A 22,520-nucleotide genomic window follows, 5' to 3' on the forward strand; every position below is an offset into this window, starting at 1 on the left:
ATGCAAATAAATCATCAATAACATTTCTTTCTCTACCTCTCTCTCTCCCTCTCCCTCTATCTGTGTGTGCCACTTATGCACCACTTACAGATACTTACCCTGGAGACGGAATGCCCAGAGGGACAGATACCAGATACCAGAACACACAGAGATACCCGAAGAGCCGTAGAGCCGTAGAGCTGCATGCAGCTGTATGCAGTTTTCCTCGAGGCTGAAGAGGAAACCTAAAGGAACACGCCAACGCGTCTGTCATGTGCGCCCCGAACTAAGGCGCCTTGCATAAATTTACGCCCGGGGATAAGCCCAAAAAAGGAACAAGAGCTAAAGATACTCTGCTCAGATACTCAGCTGCCAGGGGGAAAATGGAAAGGCAAACATAAAGCAATTTTATGCGTTTTTAAAATGCGGCAATTGACTGAAACAACAAAAGCGAGCGAGGAAAATTCAACCAGACCGCATGCGAGCACGTTTTCCGAGAGGGTAAATCAAATACGAACCGGAGCTCGAGCTGGAGCTGGAGCTGGAGCTCAAGTCGGGGCCAGACCACAGACCACGGACCACAGACCGTATACCGTATCCCGTAACCCGTAACCCGTATCGAAAGGAAACGCCGGCTACGACGAGTGTATCTCGCGCTGGATGGCTGGCTGATAAGCAAAAGGCGAAATGCTTGATGGTTTGTTGACGACCAACAAAAAGTTCTTGAGCGTGTGTAAACATTTGAAGGACCATCGCACCCAGGGACCTGCACAGGCAGGAGCCAGGAACCAGAGGAACGAGTCTCGGTTTCGGTCTCCGTCTCCGTCGTTTATAAATGCTCTACAGTTACAAATTGTAGCCGCAGCTGTGCGTGTGCCACATGTGCTCTAAACCATTTATAAATGTAACAAAAAAAAAAGTAACACACAAGGAAAAGCGTAAGGGAAAAGCCCTTAGCCCAGAGACAGTTGTGGCACAAGTGCAATGCATAAATAGCAAGCAAAAGATACACGCTGAGAGAGAGAAAGATACAGAAACAGGCGACGACAAGGTGTTACTTGTGGGAGTGTTGGCGTGTGCAAAATGTTATAAACAAATCGATAATTTAAAGCCCATGAAAAGGCACTAAAAACCATAAAAAGAACGCACACACACACACCAACAGATACATTTTGAGAGGAGCAGATACCCCGGGAGTATCTCTGCGCATTCGAAGCGGAAAAGCGGGCATAACAAAAACAGAAATTACTTCAAGGAAGATACGGGAGAACGCCTCGCATCGTTCCCCATTTCGTGGCCAAGTGCTAAAAGTGCAATTTCAGCAATTGTATCTGCAAGATACATTAGCGCAAACCGAGGGGTGTGCCTGTCGGTCTGTGCCGCGTATCGTGAGCGGTGTAATGACAATTTGACACAAGGCACAAAATACATACATGAAATTGAGCAATTTATATGCCAAATGTGTAATTTGATGCACGGACGAGATACATTCTGTCTTGTATGGTTGTATCCGTATGTACCGAGTATCTGCGCCGAGCAGATGTCGTGTAAACGGTGGAGACTGCTGGCAAAGAACTTTAATTGCAGCCCATCCCCGAGGAGTATGCATTGAGATACATTCTGGTATCTGCAAGATACATTTGCCACAGCAAACACTGTGCAAGCAGCCATAAACTACAAAAAAAACTAAAAAATAAACAGAGAACATTAATTGCAACTGTTGCGGGCAGATGCATATTTGCAGATGTGAGATACATTCGTGTGCTTACAAGATACTTTTGTGCTTGTGAGATTCTAACATAAACAACAAGTGAGATACATTTAAATGTTAAATACATTGGTATCTATGAAATATATTTTTCTCATTTAGATACATTTAGGAAAAATGCAATAAAACAATAAAATTCATATTGTGAGATACATCTGTATCTATAAAATAAATATTTAACTAGCAGATACATTTGTATCATTGTGAAAAATGCAATAAAACAGTAAACAAAATTTAATAAAATCCATATTGTCAGATACATTTGTATCTTTAAAATAAATATTCTAGTGGAAGATACCTGTGGAATAAAATAGTGAATAAATTTAATAAAAGCCTAGGCTTCTATAAAATCCATATTGTGAGATACCTTTGTATCTATAAAATAAATATTTAACTAGTAGATACATGTCTATCTTTAATTCAATAAAACAGTGAACAAAAAGCTACGCTTCTATAAAGTCCATACAGTGAGATACATTTGTATCTATAAAATAAATTATTAGCTGTTGGATACATTTGTATCTTTGGGAAAATTGTAATTAAACAGTGAACCAAATTTAATAAAAAATAATCCATATTGTCAGATATATTTTTATCTATGAAATAAATATTTAACTGTTGGATACTTTAGTATCGGTGAGATAAACTAAAAAACAATTTGAAAAAAAACTTTTTGCTGTGAAATAAACATTGTGTGAACGGATTTATATCCATAAGATACTTTTTCATCCAGCAAATACGTTTGGATCTGTGAGAGAAATGCCTGAAAATGTGTGTGCAGTGCAACAGGAACTTTAACTAAATCTAATTTGCTGTCTGTCAGATACTTTTCACCGAAAACGAAAACGAAACCGACGCCATGCCAATGCCAAAGCAAAAGCTAAAATTACATTTACAATTACATTTTAGACCAAAAGTCAGTTCATTAACGAATTTTACCCCTAACCCCCACCTACCCGTGACTCTTGCAGAGCATCGTCCACAATTAGCGGAGCCATCGGAGAGGAGAGGAGGAGCCAAGGAGCCGCCGCCCAGCAACAACCGATGGACCATGTTGATGCCGGTGCTGGAATACTCGTACAACAGACACATAGCCAAGATACCAAATTGTAAAATGAGGCGAACGACGACGCTTAGAGTGGCATCGATGCGGATGGGGTTGCTGTTCCTCCAACTGTTGCTGGTGCCGCTGCTCCACTGCCAGGCGGTGGATCCAGCGGCCAGCGGTGGTGCTGGTGCTATTGCTGGCGGTACTGTCGCTGGCGGAGGAGTCAGCGCTGGTGCTGGTGCTCCCGGAGGTGCGGCAGGGAGCAACAGCCTCAATGGCGGACCAGCGGGTGGCACACTGAGTGCCAATCTCACGGAATTGGGCAGTCCCGGTGTGTATAATTCGACATTGGATATATAATGCTAATTGCAATGTAGTGTATGGCGTATAGCTTAACCCCTAACCCCTAACCCCTAGCCACAGTCCCATTACCATTCCCATTCCCATTCCCAGCCCCCCTTGACGACGACGCCGCCATTTTGGCATTTGTGTATTGTGTGTGTGCATTACCCGTTTCCGTTTCCGCTTGGCAAAAGCAAGAGCAAAAGCAGGGAAAGGGTTCGCCGGGCGGCAAAAACTATTAGCTACTTGGCGCTAAATAACCACGCCCACGCCCACGACCCTTGGCCCGACCACCTCCTCCTCCATTCACACAGAAGCAAAACACTAAGCATCAATTAACCCAATTTTCAGAATCCATTTTCACCTGGCCACGGAGCACGGAGCATGGAGCATGGAGCATGGCGCATGGAGCTGTGGCCATGGCGCGCTCTTTGGCTCTTTTGCTGAGTATTTTCCTACTTTTCCGTACTTTTGTGTGGACTTAAGTGTGCGTGTTCACAGCTCCTTTTCCCTCCATCTATATATATATTTTTTTGAGAGTTTACCTCTTCTTTTTTTGCCACCAATCCCCAAGTGGCGACGAGTCGAAACCAACTCCCAATTCCCCCAATCCCAGCCCCAGCCCTAGCCCCAGCCCACTTCCTTGTTTAATCCTGGCTCTTTTAGCCAGACTTTTCTTCTACTCCAAACTCTTTTCGCAGGCGTTCCGGGCATTTGTTGTAGTTTGGTTTGGTTTTGGTTTCTGGATCTGGACTTCAACGTGGGAGCAGCAGAAGCAGCGGCAGCAGCAAATCATAATTAATCCATCGATTTTCCAGCATTCTTTTTTCAGCATTTTCCAGCTTCAATAATTCACACAAATCATTTCAGCTATAAATATAAATTCTTTTTACAGCATTTAACAATGAGTTTTTCAGCAAACAAGAGAATTTTTTCAGTACAGTAGAGTTTTTCCCTTTTATTATTGATTGGAATACATATTACGGATCCAATTACAAATTGATGAGCGGGTAATGAACGCCACAAAAAAAAAGGTATGTATTAAATGCAATAATTGTAATTTTGAAATGCCTTTCGCGTGGCTTTGATTTGTATGTAATATCATAAATAATTCATTTTCACACATTCATAGCCATATCTTTGCTTGTAAACTCTCGCTATTAATCATATTTTACATACATACATACATACAAACATACATAGTATGTATAGTGTGCGCTGGACATTCGAATTATATTTGTTTTATTTTATTGGGTATTTCGCAGACGCCACAGAACTTGTACGACAGTTTGTCAGACATCAGATACAACGGACAGCGGGTGGTCGCAAACAGCTGGAGAGATGCAGATGTCCGGGATTGGGATTGTATTTCTTTGAAGAAGTGACAACCCTTCAGATACATTTACGACTGCTGGCGGGAGTTGTGTGCTTGATTGCGGCTCAAAGAAATGAATTCCATAATGTTCCACTATAATAAGTGCATTAAATTAAAAACGAGGGGAAACGTTTGATCAGATCTCATCCAGGTTCATCAATCTGATATATACGGTTATTCCCTATAATTATAAGCTGGATACTGGATACAACATTTAGTTTCTAGAGCTCTTATGGTCCCTGAGATTTAGGCGCTGATCGGGACCGCCAGACGGACAGTCAGACATGGCTATATCGACGTGGCTTTTGATGCTGATCAGGGAGATATATATGTATATACTTTATGGGATCGGAAACGCTTCCTTCTGGACGATACACACATCTAATCTAATATACCCCTATCTATACTCATTTTGAGTACCGGGTATAACTATCTCCAATTTTGTTATTCATAAATATAATCTACTAATTATTTATACGAATAAAGCCACCATTCAAACGTGATAAAACATAATTAAAAGCGTAATTTATTGCAAATATTATATGTCGATTTATGGCATTGTAGGCCTAAACTCTAACGTGTAAAACATTGATAAAAACAATATTGATAAGCATATTTTTACTTGTTTATACCCTGGCATGGCATTCTGTAAAGTAAAATAAAAATATTCTTGAGACAAGACATGATTAAATCAGTCTTAAAACAAAAACACTCTACACTTTTGTTAACTTTGTTTTAGGCAACATTTTTATCTGCCAATAAAAGAGAACTAATTATTATAAAATACCATAAAATTGTGTGTGTCATCCTTTTGGGTTTCGTTTTCGTGTTGAACTGTCTGTCGATCAACTAGCTCAACCCCGCCAGTCCAATCAGTGGGTAGGAGAGGGGAAGGGACACCAAGACACAGGAAGTTGTCTCAACCTGTCCATAAAGATGGCACTCCACGGCCTACACGATTGCCGTTCAAAAACCCGTTTGGATCGGAGACTCGGAGGAGACTCTTGCCTGCGTGGCCTCCTTGTGGTTCTGTGCCTGTGCCTGTGCCTGTGATTTTTTGTGTAGTCTGAGATACGTCTTTTATGCATTTTGTGGCTGCATCTAGATAGGCCCGGCCCGGCCCGGACGGGGCCAGGCCAAAAAGATTGACTCCAGCAGAGTGTTGATAAGGCCCCTCCTCGCAAGCGGCCCGATAAAGTCAATCAATCAGCTAAGAGACAGCAGCGGCTCAGAGCCGACTTAATTATCTGTTCAGATAACCAAAGGCTAAAAATAGCAGCTAGTGGCCAGTGGATGTTATGTTAAATCGAAAATCAAATCTCTACAAAATCGGTAATTTAATATGCCAATTGTGGGCCGAACAATGGCCAGAGTCTGCCTTTGGTTATGGCCATATTTAGTCTCACTAAAGACTGCTCGAACAAGACTTTGAATGGGCTTTTATTAATATATTAAGCAAATCGTTTGGACATCTGAAACAATTTAGTTTAAAGCAAACCCCCAGAAGTGTGGCATATGCCCAAATTCATTCATTCATCGAGGCATGGAAACAGGTTTGGCCAGCTTGGAATCGATCTCCAGTAAATGGTATTGAGAGCAATAAAGCGATGGAGTAATCACCAACTTGAAGAGATAAACATTCTTCTTAAAGAACAAAGAATTCCCTGGAATTTAGTTTGTTAAATTGCCTCTGAAATGATGTGCTGAACAATTTGCCAATCCAATTCCTTCCTTTAGCCCTAACCTATGCCAAGCCAAGAGGAAAAACTTGTCGATTGGACAGACCAGACCCAGGGCCGTGGACAATGAAAAATAAAACTTTCACATAATAGCTTCGAAAGTTGCACACATACCCCCTCCCCCTCCCTAGGAACTTACCTTGGGTTCTCCTCCAGAAACTTGTTCTTTTCGCCTGCCAAACAAATAGTTGGCCATAAGAAGTTGTTCAAATATTTATTTACTTTTTCAAGTTGCGTATTTTTTTTCCCCTGCCATGTGTTTGGTTTGGTTTGCTTTGGTTTTGGTTTTGGTGCAATGTTTATGTATAATTCCCTGGGCAAAGTTACCTGCTGCTACTGCTGCTGCCACTTTTTGCGCCCGCTTCGAGTGCTGCTTTGGACCAAAACTAATAACAAATCTTTTCATTAGTTGCGTTAGACAAGTTAGTTAAAAAGTGCACTTTAGGCAAACACACAAATGCGTGTCTGTGTGTACACCTCAAGGAAATTCAACTCAAACAAGAGAGAAAGTGATATATCCTATATAGATACTCTAACTGTTAGGTCTATAGAACAGTTTGGTGATTAACAATCGAATAGATCGTTTGATTAACACTATACAAAAGTCCATTCTGCTGCATTCTCTGCCATGCAAACAGCTCTTCGGAATAATAGTACCCCATAGACAATAGAATATAACTTAACAGAACAGAACAGACCAGGGGAAAAAATTAGTTAAGCCAATATCCAGGGGGATGGTGTGGGGCAGAGAGGGCACAGTGCAAGAGGGAGAGGAGAATACTTGCCCGAAGAACTTCTCCTGGAAACTTTTGTGAAAGCTACTGAGCATAATGAAAGCATAACATTTAGTTAGCACTTGTATTTGCTATATAAACTGAAGCTCCGTCCTGGCCCCCATCTCACCTCCGCCCTGCACCTGTATGTCCTCGTACTCGTACAGCCCGGATAGACAACAACAACAACTTTTCATTAATAACTCAAAAATGTTTTGTCTTGAAAAGTTCAGCAGCATCGAACACACACCACTCTCCTGTCTGGGAGGGTGGGGAGGGGAGTCTACCGAAAAAAAGAACTTTGGGTCCGCAAAGTTTTTACTGTTGTGCAGAAAACAAATCAAAGGAGTTTCCGACAAAGTTATTTTTTTTTTTTTTTGCCACCCAGAGCCCTCCTCCCTACGCCCTGGATCCCGATGAGATGAGTGGATCGAGTGGGGGGTTGGGGGGGGGGGGGGGGGGGGGGGGGGGGGGGGGGGGGGGGGGGGGGGGGGGGGTGTGTCGGATCGGCTCGGGGGGTGTTGGGGTCTGAGTGGAACAGACTGTGACAAACAATGACAACGGCTATAAGAAGGGAGAGCCACGACAATGGCAATTAAAGCAACAACCAGAACAGCAACAACAAAGGCATCAGTTCAGTGGAAGTTTGTCCATAAAAAGCATACAACAACTACTCTGGCAAATGGGTAAAAACTCTGGTAATAAAGGGAAATTATGATGATTTTCTATTTGGCAGCGCGTTCCAAGCATTTGGCGCGAAAACAAAGAACCATAAAACCGGGTCGGATTCTGAGAGGAAACAACAGTATCCCGCTGTCGCAGTGGCAGTCTCCTTTCTATCCGCAGCAGCATCAAAGGCGAAAGAAAACCAGAAAGAAGTGCAAAAGAAATTAAATGACAGGAAAAAATAAGTATTAAATGATAACATTGTTGTTCTTTCTATCCGGAGAGCGTTAAGTGAAATCATTCACAGTTGGGCGAACAGTAGGAGAAAAGGAAACGAAAACGAAGAAGGGATTAAAATATCAGAAAAACCGAATGAAAAAAAGAAAACCCAGTGCAAAAGTTGTAGAACTTTTCAGTGAATGAGAAATAGTTTAGCAATTAATTGAGTAGTGAGAATTATTTGAAAGCATTTGTTCGAGTTCGAGTCTGAGATCGATTGGAAAAATATGTAACTAATTGTTGGGTCATAAGTTAGACGTTGAAGCTGAGAATGAATAGAAATTGACAGGAATTTTAAAGGATATTATTGCTTAATTATAAACAACGTATTCCTTGATTCAAGGTCAAACGGTCAAGCCGGAAGCCTGTAGCCTCTCTTTTCCCTTGCCAAATGTGTAGACAACAGAATTCAAGGGAAGATACATATGGTTCACACATTTGCACTCAACCACATCGCGGACAACTTTTGACACCAGCTCCCTTATTGTCCAGCTCTGTCCTCTCACACGGGCACTCTCTCACTAACACGAGTACAAAAAGAACGGCCAGCAAAGGAAGATCTGGGCATACACTGGGCATAACGTCGTAATCAATGCCTCTATATATGACAAGAAACTATTAATTTTTATATGTTCAGCACATTTAGGCATCAAACCTGGTATTCGAGTTTTTAATGATTTTAATCAGTGCCAAGATGGCCAAGAACGGCACAGCTGCTATCTTCCATGTCTCACCACCTGGGGGTGGAGCAACGATTTTCGAAGGACCCTAGTTGGTATAGTGAAACCATATTCCTTGGTCAGCCCTACGAGTTCGGATTTATTTTAGGTCCAGTCGGAAAACGCCAAAACTTCCAATACAGTTGTCACTTCCTTGAATGTGTGGGCCTCAGCGGACACCCACAGGGTACTCATCATAGCCCGCGTGGCCTCCTTCTCCATTTGCATGCTCTTCAAGACAGTGAAGATTGGACCAATACTGGCAGCACCAGTGAATTTATGAAGGCGACAGTCGCCCATTATCTATACCAATTGGTTCCTTGGTCCATGGGCTGCAAGCACTCCAACGTATGCCGGAAAGAATGCCTCGAATAGAGGACACCTGCTCACCCAGACTCATCAGCTGAGTCACCACCTCTCCAACGCTACAGAACGTATGATCGCAGTCAATGGCGGTTCAGAAAATTATCTGAGCACTTGATGCCAAATAGATTCTCCATCGGTCCATTGGGTATAGACAGTGCGACACCGCCATCGAACGGAATGCTCTCGATCGACGTGCCATCGTAACCCCACTCCTATTATAGGTTAAGTACTCTGGCCGTGGGCTCCGAAAATGGCGGAGGAGGCACTCCTTACGATCGAGCTATACGCAGTTCTGTCTAGCTTTCGATGGCTTCTGCGAGACTGCCAAACTCCGACATTTTCGGGTTTTTACGAAGAGCACGTTTCCTTAACATTTTTGGACCAAGCATAAAAGTCAGTTGTTGCTTGGTTGTCCAGTCTAGCCAAATTGTTCCTTTACAGTCGAATGTCATAGGGCTGTCAGAATAGAAAGGCAAAGAAATTATTCAGTTGTCAAATAGAGTCCAGCATAATTCACATTCAATTTTCGTATTGTGCCTAAATTCTTCTGAAAATTGAAAAATCAAGATGCAGGGAATTGCGCTGGAGTCCTCTGATGGCGAAGTCTTCGTTGTTGACGTGAAGGTAGTCAATTTTTCAAAAGTCCTACGCACTATGCTCCAGAGCAGCTGGTTAGTGGACGATGGCAAGCCCGTTGTGCTCTCGAACATTACCGGCGCCATTTTGCGCATGGTGCTGGACTGGATAAAATACCATCAGGACGATCCGCAAGACACAGAGGCTGCGGAGAAGAGCTCGGAGCTGCAGGAATGGGATGCGAACTTCGTCAACGTCGACCAGGATACACTCTTCAAGCTGATTATGGCAGCATATTTTCTGAAAATCGAGGGTCTGGTGGATGTGACCTGCAAGGCTGTGGCCAACAGTATCAAAGGCAAGACTACCGCTGAGCTGCGCGAGATGTTCAACCTCAACGAGAAGAACGCTTCGGCTTGAGTGGCAAAGAAGCGTGAGAAGGGGAACTGCCCCTAAACTTTATTCATGCGACATTCCAAATATTTGTACCCAAGCCTGAACGGGCAAAACCTCAATCACACACAACACTGCGACACTCTCGTATCAATGGCTTCACATGAATAAATGTTATGTTAATTGCTAATAGCTGTAATAAATTAGACTTTGCTAAATTTACTGCGAAGAGAGATAGCATGATGGACAAAATGCTAAAGTAGTGTTCGTAACCATCTCTAAACAAAATGATGTTTTCCAACACAGCCAACAAGCAAACTTGGCTCTGAAAATTGCAACAGTCGATAATGTCTGCTACCAACTCTCAATGCATGCTTTTCCCCACAAGGCTATCTGTGTTTTTGCAACTATTCGGTTCGCAAAGTCCAATGATATACAGCCGTAATGCATTTCAGTTCCCACTTGTCACAATTTTAAATAAACCGCGCTTGGACCCATCGCTCACTGCAATCGATAGGGATGGGGTTTTGGATGGAGAATATTAAATATTACATAAATGTTGTTAATATCCGAAAGAGTATAAATGCAACAGCAAAAAATATTACGGAATGTATACTCGGAATAATAAGTGATTAAAACAGAATAAATAGGCATGCACATAAAATCGCCTTTTATTCAATGTATCGATACGAACTATCGATAGATTTTGTCACAGCCAACTTTCCATTGAAGAGTGCCACGAGAAATTGTGCTTAAAGCTAACGATTTGCTAAAGAAAACGAAAAAAAGTAAGTTAACAGAATGTACGGAATACAAAAACTATATAAATAAACACCACAGATAAATCCAGGAACGAAAATGAACAGCCAGGCAAGCCACGGATCCTCAACGTCTTCCGGCGCCGCTAAGAGACGCCACAGCGCCGAGCACGAGCCGGTGCACGAGTTTGGCGAACAAGTCTGGGCTGACCTGAACAGCCTGTGCATGGACGAGCACTTCTCGGACGTGTCTTTCATTGTGGAGGATCAGCGCCTGCCGGCGCACCGCATTATTCTAGGAAAGCGCAGTAATTACTTCCGCGACCTACTCTGCGGTGACACGGCCGAGTGCGAGGGACAGATCGGAGTGGATTCGCTGGAGGCATTCAAAATAGTCCTGGGCTACCTTTACTCGGGCACTCTGCCCATATCCACACTGGACCAGGAATGCCATCATCCAAGTTCTCGGCCTGGCCAATCGGTTTGGTTTGCTGGAAGTCGAGTCGGAAATAGCCAAACCCCTGGAGGAGAATCTGGCCGTCAGCAACGTTTTCACAATCCTGAATCATATTCCTGACCTTGAAATGCCTCGATTTCGTGGACAAACTTACAACACTGTCCAAGTCTTCGCTTGAAGAAGTCCTGCGACGGGACACTTTCTGTGCCAGCGAGCTGGACATATTTCTAGCGGTAAGGGAATGGTGTCGCAACAAGCCGCGCGCGTTCTTCAAGTCGGTGGTCTCGCTTGTGCGCCTCTCTCTGATGACTGCCGATGATCTCCGTCACTCCAGCAAAGCTACTCGACGCCATCGAAAAAGCGCTCTGCTCGTAGAAGAGCGTAGAGAGTAGAGTAAGAGAGTAGAAGAGCGATCGGACGCCTGAACGTTTTAAATGATGTGACGCTTAAAGCCCTTCTAAACACCAGTCTGGAAATATAGCCATATTCCTTAGACGATCGATCCACTTGGAGACTGTTTGAAGTAGCAACGCCTGAGTGAGGATTTAACGAGTTGTTCCTTTTCTTTTTCATTTAAATGGATTGCATATTTTTATTTGAACTTTAATTAACTTCTTTGAACGAATTAAATTCTTATAACTACAGATGAATACACATTTTGTATTAAATATTTTATAGAATTTGTCTTGTTCGATTTCCAAGATCCAATGTTTTATGGAATTGGATGACGAAACTCCTGAGCGGAACCCACAAGTTCTCAGAGCTGGCCATCCAGCCAGGATCGGGCAGATCCCTGCCGCAACGGCAACACCCTCTCAGAGGCGACCAAAATATCAGGACGATCTGTGGCATCCACAATTTTGAAGGTAAGGTAAAACCGATAGCGCAGAATCATAGACATCATTGCTAATATTGACCATTTTAGTGCTTACGCAACCCCCAGCCACGCGCTTACTCATCCTCTCCCTCAGACACTCTTCCTGGTGCAGTGTGTGGCATCTGGCGGAAAGGAACCCACATATTGACTGAGCGACTGATTACCCAAGAGATTAGATTGGATTCTGGAGAAGGGTATGTTTCCGTCTCTTATATAACCCTGAAAGCGATTGTCTTATATTGAAATTTGTTTCGGATGAAATTATCCTTTAAAATGTTACAAAATTCAGTCCATATTTATTTCTCAGCACCTCATTGGACGCTTCTTTGCGCCTTTGAGTCCCTTCTGTAGTCATTTTGGATTTTGAAACCCTTTTACAAATTGTTGTATGAATGATTTCCCCCGTTTGCTGTCAAAGCGTCCACAATTTCAATTTGCAAGCTCTGCAAGAGTCCCTGGCTCTGTCCCCAAGTAGAGGAGCAGTCTCCTTTGCGTTCATTATCTGCCTTGTAATGTCTGTTTATTAACAATAACGTATAAAAGAGAAGCGAGATGGAAAGGAGATGCACAGAGAGGAAGAAAGGAGGAAAGGCAAACGGCAAAGGGAAAGCGCAAATAATGTTTAAACAATTTGTTGTCGTTTCGTTTCATTAAATGTCTATTTCGCCTCCATGGACCGACCCCGACCCCCCAAGCGGCGCCACGCCCGACACTAACAGTCTATTCCATTCCGCATCTGGACCGGACCGGGCCGGACCGGGGGCTGTCATTATAATTTGCAAAAACTCGCGGAGAAAGAGCGCAAAAAAATTAGCAATAAAATGAAAAGCAAAGTGAAATGGCCGCAGGAGCTGGAATCACGACAAGAGAGAGTCGAGTCGAGACCACTTGTTGCTGCCGCATTGCTGGTGCTGGTGATGCTGCTGCTGCTGGTGATTTCCTGCGCTGGTGGCAGGGGCACGGCACTCGCCGAGGCACTCGCTCAGCCACTGCCGACTGACGCTTCCTGGAGCATCCACTTGGCAGTGTCCGTACGCGAAATTATTATTGCTTTGCCTTCCTTTTCTGGGCAATCTTCATTGTACCCTCAGAAAGATGGGTACTTGGCAACGAGCAGCCACAAGCGAATGGATATAGATATAGATATCCCCTAGTTTCACAGATATCTGGCATACACCTCCAGCAGGCAGTAGGTAATAAATCTCGATCCTGTTTTTAATAGGAGCAATGAGTCAAGGGAAGGTCTTGGCTAGAACCACTTCTAGAAATTCTATTTCTTAATTTTTTTCTTATTTATATTTCAAAGGGTATCCAAAAGTGCGACCTCCAAGGCTGCTGAGCATTTCTGGTTCTTCGGCTCTGTTCTTTTTGTTTGTAGCGCTGTAAAAATTATTATTTTTATGCTGCCTGGATGGCTAGTCAAGTCGAGACGGGGACAGGGACGGGGACGGAGTCGAGTCTGTTGCCTGCTTCATGCCACTTGAATGACTCATTAAAAGTGATTTCATTTTAAAACATTTTCCTCGCTGCGGTTCCTGCCTCTGCCGCACCATCATTGTCCGCTGTCCGCTGTCCGCTGTCCACTGTCCGCTGTTCGCTGCCTTCCTTGGGCTTAGCGCCTTATCAACTGAGAGGCTGAGCCGCTTTTCCGTTTGCTCCGCTTCAGGTCTCTTTTTCCCTGCCCTCCAACTTCTGGCTGTCATTTAATTTACTTGGAGTTTACTTTTTTAATTCGCTTAGCTACTTTGCCGCCGTAAATCCTTGAGAAAAGGACAACGGGAAAAAAGAATAGGACATTTGCCCGGAGATAAGCGCTGTGAGTCACTCAGCAACCTTCCCGTCTCCGGTCTTCCAGTCCTTCTCTCCGTAATAGGATACAAAATTGCAATGTTGCTGCAGATACAGCGGCAGCAGCAGCAGCAGCAGCAGCAACAGCAGGAGCATCAGCTGAACCAGCTGAAACATCAAGAGCGATGGTAACGGTGGAGCCATCCAGGCCTTCATCCTCTTGGACTTCAGCTTGTTTGGCTTTTGTCAGCCCTTTTTACCTAATTCCCTAGATTAGCTGCATTATGCGCCACACCGGGCGCATAATAACAGCCCGGCTGGCAGCGGGCCGGGCCGGGCCGGGCCTACCATGCTGCTCATCCCCATCCCCATCCCCATACTCATCCTGATCCACAGCAGCATCCTAGCCTCACCAGCTGCATATGTGAGTGGGCATAACTTGAGTAACACTACACTGAGCGGAAAGACGCTCTCTTTCAAACTATTTCCGAATTATCCAACTGAAAAAATGGATCCCAAATTGAGTGGAAATGGAAATCAATATAATTCCACCAATTGGGGATCTGGTTATCACTCGTTTCTTGAGCCCAAAAGGCATTATTTCTAATGTTTAGTAAAGGACTTTGTAACGACTTTCGAAGAATTTCTGGTAATTATTCCAGTGTTGACCTGGAATTTTCGATTCGAAAATGAATAACATAGAGTCCAAATTGTATCATTCTTAATACCGTGAGATCATGGTTTCAGGGCGTGGATATTATTACGAAATCAACTCGTTTTCTGGGCAACTTAAGAAACTTCTTCTCCAACTCCGTTCAGTAATTATTCGCGTTAATTTCGAACTTGAACATTCTCCGAGTGTATGAAAATGACGATGATGATGGCTACTACACGATGTTGCAATACCCCTCTGGGCGGTGCAGCCAGTTGCATCGGAATCACACACGAGCACACACACTCCTCGCAGGCACACAGATAGCACTCCACGTACTCCACGTATGTGAAGGAGGCTCTGCAGCACTGCACTACTTAAAGTGTCCTACACAGCACATTTGACCGGAGGCCTAGAGTTGCCATCCATCTGGGCTGCGCTGTACGGGTACTCGCACAGGAACTCACAGTCGCAGTCGCCTCGCTTCGATTCGCTTTCATTAGAGTTGCACGAGCCAGGGCAGCGGTGGTTGGGTGGTGGCAGCTGTGTGGGTGTTGCTGGTGGGCAATAAATTTCCATTTAGCCATGAACAACAACTAACGGCTTCTGCCGGCGACCAGCGACCGGCGACCGCTCAACTCTGGAGCGAGCGACCCGCTATCCCGGCTATCCAAGCCGCCTCTGGGAGCGAATGGAGCTCAATGAAGCGTCACGTGGAAATGGTTATAATTGCATTCGCGCTCTCTCTCTCTCTCTCTCTCTCAGCCCGATTCCTGCCTGCCGCAATCCAACTTGCAACTCAAACTGTCGCTGTCGCTGACGCTGCCCCGTGCCACAGCGAGGCAATAATTTTGACGCTTGATTGATCAAAGCAGCAGCACCAGCAGCCGTCGTCGTTGTACTACCAATCCCCCATACTCCATACACCATACACCATACACCATACCCCATACCCATGCCCATTACCATTCTCCATCCTGAACCTCATTCCCGTGCCACATCCACATGCAACGAGCTGCTGCTGCCGCTGCCGCTGCTGTTGTTTTTATTGGTTAGTAGCCAAAGTTACAGCACTTTTACACGCTTCTGTTTGTTCGCTTCTCTTTTTTAATGTAGCGTTCAAAATTTTTATTTTTATTATGCAGCGGATGACTCGCTGATTGGGGAGCGTGGAAGGAGAGTAGCTTTCAGATACAGATACATATGCGCGAGTGTGTCTAGGAACCAGCAGCTACAACAGCTGACTGACTGACAGACGGAGGGACTCCCCGACTGACTGACTGACTGACTGACGGTCTGACTGACTGACGGACAGACCCCCTGACTTGGCCTGACGGACTGATAGTAAAGACTGCCTGACTTGAGTGTGCAATAAATCAAATTTTAAGTCGCCTTTGAGCAAAGTTAAATTGCAGCCGGAAGCCCCAAGAGCATTAACCATCATGGTTTATCAATAGTTTGGTTTTTTCCAGCGAACTTTTCGATGCGGGCCCCAAAAGGAAGCCAAAAGCCATAAGAAAAATTGCAAATTAAACTGTCAGCTGGGGGATATGGAGAAATAGTTGGAAAAACAGTCATTATTAAAGATATTTTTCACTAAATTAACACGAGACGAAAGCAAACTATATTTATTACATTGCACGCTGAAATATTTGTATATCCTTTACTGGGATAACAATGGGTTTAAGTTTAATGATTGGAAACATTCATTTGGTGACCCCGACTTGATACAAAAATTAAAGAGAGAAGGCATAACGACCCTACCAAATATATATCCCTGATAATCATCGAGCGTCGAGTCAATGATGTCATTGCAATGATCCTTTTTCGATCAATTTTATTCTATAGTCCTATAAAACACATATATATCGAGGGGTATCTAAAGGTTCAACTCCCAAATCTGCCCTTGGTTTTTTGTTCCCTCATCTAATATTTGATTTTAATACTTTGGTGATTAAATTAATAATTTAATTTGCGCCTTTGTTTGTCCATCCACTAATTTGTTGTGTAAATTTCTAAATATGCTGCATGAATATTTCATAATTTACCAAACTCATGAAGAATGTTTTTTTATTCTAATTTAATAAAAATGAAAAATGAATGATGAAAATACATGTAAGGCATATGAATTGCACGAAATACAATCAGTTTAGATTGACAAAATGAACAGCTAAAGTTGAATAAAGGAATATCCCCTCTCAAATTAATAGTAAATCTAATTTGAACGCAGCATCAAATCGAGCTATAGGTTGCTCTGTTGCAGCTCCCTGCAGGTCCTTAAAAGTTTACCCGCCCGCACTTTGTTTCAATTTACCAACACTTCATGTGTGGCTCCGGGTACGAGTCCAGCCGTAATCCCTTTCGAATCGTTGCGGAATTCCTTGGAAAATTCCAACTCTTGTGGACAGTTATGAATGCCACTTGCAAGTGCATAACAATGCCCCGGCCTGGCCTGGTCTGGCCTGGCCTGGCTCTGGTCTGGCTCTGGTTGCACTCACCAATCAATCCAATTTTCTTTCGCCCCGACCCATGGACTGAGTGTAGCCCTCTGCAGCTGGAGGAGGAGGGGTACTTGTATCTCTGCGGGTGTTTGTGTGGGGTGCTCGATTCATGTTTGAATTGGGGACGCCCTTTTTTGGACTCCCCCAAACGACCTGGAACTCTATATCTGCTATTCACTTTTTGGTTCCCTCTCATGTTCCCGCCATAGCAGTCGAGTCCAGTCCAGTCGTCCTCGTCCTAGTCGCCGTTGTCGTTGTCGTCGTCGTAGCCCAGTTTCAGTTTCAGTTACAGTTCGAAAACAAAGCCACTGGGCAATAGTGGCAAACAAAGTGCACGTATCTGCAAGATACACGAGCCACGACGCTGCTGGTGAGGGCCAGAGCGAGAGCGAGGGCAGCAGGGGCCTAAAAAGGCTGCTGTGGGTGTCGTCGGTGTCGGGAGGCAAATCCGGCATGGATTTTGGCTTAGGCAAATGTTGCTAATAAAACAATTATGCACTACACAGAGCAGGACAGGCCCCAGCCCCAGAAACGGAAACAATGGCAAAGAGCTTGGGAGCTAGAGATGAGCCCCAGCAGAGAGGAGCATGAGCTGTAGTTATTTTTATCTTTCGATGTGGATATGGGCAGTATCTGAGTATGTCCTATGATATAACAGTAGATTTCTGAACACCGCAAGGGCTTGCTGGACGAATATTTGATAGATTCTTGCAGCAGCCAACAATATGTCAAAGGAGTATACGATTCCTGAAAGTTCTATATAGTTGTTTCTTTAGCAGCTTCTGCAGACCTCACGCGACCATCTCCTGCAGTGACCAGCACAAAGTTCGGTGTATCATTGTTGCTGCAGTTGAGCAGGAGCCCATTGTCTGGCCGGCGGCAGTGGCGTGTAACAGTAACTATCCGAGAACAGGATCGCATATGTGTGCGCTCCACTATAGGACGGGGACGGGGCCGGGCCCGGGCCCGAAAACTATGCCAAACAATGGCGCCTCAATGCCAGACCAACCACAAAGCGAAGGCCTCAGCTCGGGCTCTAACCCGGGCTCGAATTCGGGCTTGGGCTTGGGCTCCGTTGCAGCAATACGAGTACGAGTACGAGTATCTGTTCCTGAAACTGAGGCTGATGTGAGGCTGAATCAGAGCCTGATGATGACCAACCTCGCCACGTTTTTTTTTGGCCCCATATGGGGGCCTGAGTATGCGAGGATTGTAGCTGGCAGCTTTTGGCTGGGTGTCGGATAAGTTATAGAACACATCGGAGACAATGGGGGATCACAGTTTTGCTCGGGTGGCGGCGAGAAAAAAACACACAAAATTTCGTTGTAATGAAACTTGTTCCGTTGCTGTTTTTTTTTTCCTTTTGTTTTTTGTCATCGCTGTGGCTGCTGTAGCTGTTGTTGTTGTTGCATGTATCTTTTAGATAATCTTCATTTCTCGTTTGCGGCTAATGGCCTGGCAGTGGCAGCGGCAGCAGCAGCAGCATCAGCACTCGGACTCGCACTCAAGGATATCGCCGCCTGCCGGAGTCATGCTTTATGGCCATGCTATCTCTGGCAGTGTGGCAGTCTGGCAGTCCAGGGTTCTACCATCTTTTCTCTTTTCGGACTCCTCTGGTTTTCTTTTTTAAATGGGACACGTTGCGGTCTGTGTGTTGATGAGTGTGGCCCTGGACTAAGTGAGACCCCGAGAAGAGCACAGAGCATCATATCATCATCCTGGCCTGCATTTTGGGTCTGGACTTGCCTTTTTGCGGTTTCACATACAGCCAGCCTGCCAGCCATCCAGCCAGCCGCACACTTGTGCATATTTAGAGATACTCAAAATGAGATACAAAGATACATTCGGACTTCCTACCATTTTAGCTGTTTTGTTTGATGGGCGGCACACACGACTGCCTGAAAATCATGTGGTAGGACGACCGACGGAGGCACAAGAATGAGAATGAGAACGAGAACGAGAACTGTGTGTGTTTTCCAGGCCAACTTCCTGGGACCGGGACCCAAAGAATAAGCGACTAAAGACTGGGCTGGGCACCACGATGTGTGCCAACTCGCAGGCTGGCCGAGATTTTTTCCCTCTGCATCGAAATTTGAGATATTCGCCTTGATATTAATACAAAAGGCCGGGCCAGAGCCAGGGCCCAAGGAGAAGGAGCGGCCTCTCCCATTCCCAGTCCCAGTCCCAGTCCCAGACCCAGACCCAGTCCCACTTACAGTTAACTTGAAACGCATCTTCTTTCGGTTTGGGCCCGCTTTTTTTGGTCGCGTGGGCGTCTTCTCAAGATTGCTTTTTGCTGGATGATAGCCCGTCTGTGGAATGTTGTCGAAGCGACTTAACTTCATAATTTTCATGAATTAGCTTTGTCCCAGCCACGAGAGAAGACAATGCAGATGGTTTCTGGTTCAGGGCCGGCATCGTTGTTTTTTGTGGGTTTTGAATGTAAGTCAGACGCAGCCGCAGACTCATGGCTTGTTTAAACAGCTAATAAGATTAGATTACGCCAGCTTCTAGACTCTTATCCTTTATAGATTGACGACATTTTGTTCACTGAAATGATTGAGAAAATAGCTTGTCTTACATTTCCCAAAGTAAACTCAAAATAAATACAATATTTTGACTTTAAACCTCTTGTTCCTTATTCCCGAAACCTGGCATTTCTACCCTTAACTTTTTGTATAAATTTACATTATAAGAACCTTCCTCATCCTCAAGTTCTTCCATTCGAAGTCCCAGTGTCCTAGACCAACCCCCGAAAGCATGGTGTTCTACTGCTACCCTTCGGAATCATCTCAATAGAGTCCTCCATAATCATCATATCTTTACTTTAACAGAAAACATTCATTCCCTTACAAAATTATATGCATACTCACTGATGTGCATATTTCTTGCCATAATCTCCTTCTTTGGCTTAAAACAATACACCGTTCGGCGGTCATCAATTCTCTTTACTTTCTTCATATTTTGGCGTGTTTCACTTTGATTTAAAAGGCGCCAGTCGACGCCGACTGGATGCGACATCGAGAATGACACCGGGGCCCCCCCATGATTTTGTATGATAAATATTCAGCTCAAATTACCAAAAGAACTTTCAGAAAAAGGAAAAAAACAGGCGAAAACTTTTGCTGGAATTCAAATTTGTTGGCGAGTCTCGAGTTTCAGCATTTCGAAATGCAATTGCTCGGTTCGTGTTCAGTTTTTGGTGTTGGCTGTTGGCTCTTGGCTGTTGGCTCTTGGCTGTTGGGTGTTGGTCCTGTCCTGTCCTGGTTGTTCGGCCGTTGTTCTGGACTAACACACAAATTAATGTCACGGCAGGTGGCTGAAAGGTGAAAGGTGGAGTCCAATTAAAAAACATATTTTTTTAATTGCATTTTTCTCGATGGTGTGTCAGAGCCTGTTATTACCATTGTTCCTGCCTGCTCCGCAATGGCTGTTGTTTCTCTCTTTCTTGTAATTGGTTTATTGACGGAAAATGAAAAATCAGGCCAATATATACGCTATATGGGTACCTGTATATAGAGGGGTATATAATACGAGTTCGAGTTCCAGTTGGAGTATATAATCCACAATGGGCCGTTGCCATATTGCTGTATGGATTGCATATTTGTGCGATGTTTGCTTAAACTTTTCTGCCCGGCTCAATTAAAAATTGTTTATTTAATTTGCGGCAGTCGCACAATTAAATTTTAATTAAATACATTTTTAATGCATGACAGGTAATGGAATTGTATGTTAATACTACGCCAAATACTATGCACTGCATTTGATAAATCTGTTAATTGCATCCTGGGCCCTACACATGACACCATCGTCTAGACAACAGATTTAATACAATTAAAAGCATACATCATTAGGTGCATTAGGAATATTAAATACTCCGCAACTCAGCGATTTCTATTTCGAGAAAGTACACTTTATAGTCCATCTTACTTTAAAGATATAACACTTTCTGCTTAATTTTTATTGATAGATTCAAAATATGTTATATTTTCTCACAAATCAAGTTCCGATTCCCAATACAGAACCCAGTAAGTGCTCCCCCAATCTCCTGCCAATTCACACTGACAGATTTTTACCCAAAAAAGATTTAGTAAAGAACCACCACACCCCACCCAACCCATTCACCACCAGGCAATAATCTTAAAGAAATGTTAAATCCAGTGGAATAGCCATGACTTGATTAGCAGCTGCCTAGCCCTGCGGCAAATGGGAGATGCCTCGACCATAAACTATTTGAGTTTTGGCCTAGAGATGGCCAAGCCAGGCTACCCGTAGCCCCATCTGCCTGTCCCCATTGCGGCCCCATTTCACTTTGACCCTTTTGGCCCCTGTCTGTCTCTCTCTCTCTCTGTCTCTCTGCCGCTTTTGGCCCGCCTGGTGACTGGCCGAATCCACTTTTGGCTTGACGCAAAGCTCCCATCATGGCCGAACATTACCAAACATTACAATCCCCCACAGCAGCAGCAAAAACAGCACTGGAGGAGGCACTGGCAGCAGCGTCATTCATTCGGCATGCAAATGCGCAGATCGAACTGATAATATCATGCCATATACGTTCCAGCCAGTACGTACGGGATGGGACGGGACCTCGCGGGGGGGATGGGATGAATATGCGCGCATAGTTTTTTCCACTCTTTGCACCCCGGGGATCGCATAGTGGAAGGGTATATCTTTTTACAGTAGTTTGACATCCAAAATGATATGGATATATACTTCTACCTTTGGTCATCACATAATCAATAGATCTATACCTATTATAGGAACTATTCAATAATATTTCGCTATGAATTTCTTCATTCACATCGATATCCATTATCTTTCGTACACAGGATCGGCACATTTTAAGGACTATAATTCCGTAAGTAGAAACATGAAGAAATACATCCAAATATTAGGTATCATCTAGTCTGTACTTCGAAAGTCCTTCTGCTTGTTGCCATTTCTCCATTTGGTGTGCAAATAGCAGACCAAGAGATGGCGAGGCGAGAAAGCCTAGTCAGATGGTGGGCCAACAATGTGGTAGACAAACTTTTGGCAGAACACAGATAGTTTCGCAAATTAAATTGCGCAGACATCAGGCGAGGGTCGGCAGAGGGGAGGGTGTCAGCAAAAGAAGCGAGGGCGCTGCGAGGGCCAGACAGAATGAGGTCATCATCATGACGGCGTCGACGTCGGCGGCAGTTCAAAACCAAAAAAAAAAACCAATAGGCCAAAAACGAAACATGAAAAAACGAAGGATTTGAAACTAAAACATACATTTAACGAGCGGGAACATTGTGAGACACGGCAAGGGCCGCGGCTCTACTTATTTTACCCGTAGTTTATATTAGGATTAGAGGATATCCCATTCTCCCGATCTACAAGTGAGAGAAAATCAATAGATTGGAACATTTCTTTCCATATTTTGATTGAAAATCAAGAGGTGCCCTTTGACTTGAGAGAATTGTGGAATTTGAAAGAGTTA

At 44.2% G+C, this 22,520-nt stretch overlaps 1 protein-coding gene and 1 pseudogene across 1 annotated transcript; both read left to right on the plus strand.

Annotated features, from left to right (window-relative positions):
- The first annotated feature begins 656 nt into the window (after window positions 1-656).
- On the plus strand, window positions 657-4,844 carry LOC6593367. The gene is made up of 4 exons (XM_002018552.2): window positions 657-676; window positions 2,719-3,126; window positions 3,839-4,171; window positions 4,403-4,844. The coding sequence occupies exons 1-3, from the start codon at window positions 667-669 to the stop codon at window positions 3,937-3,939; spliced, it is 519 nt and encodes a 172-aa protein (XP_002018588.2). The 5' UTR covers window positions 657-666; the 3' UTR covers window positions 3,940-4,171; window positions 4,403-4,844.
- Window positions 4,845-9,605: 4,761 nt separating this feature from the next.
- Window positions 9,606-10,244, plus strand: LOC6593489 (annotated as a pseudogene).
- The last annotated feature ends 12,276 nt before the right edge of the window (window positions 10,245-22,520 follow it).

The sequence above is a fragment of the Drosophila persimilis genome, unplaced genomic scaffold (genome assembly GCF_003286085.1).
Source record: "Drosophila persimilis strain 14011-0111.01,24,50 unplaced genomic scaffold, DperRS2 tig00000124-arrow-pilon, whole genome shotgun sequence".
NCBI lineage: Eukaryota > Metazoa > Arthropoda > Insecta > Diptera > Drosophilidae > Drosophila > Drosophila persimilis.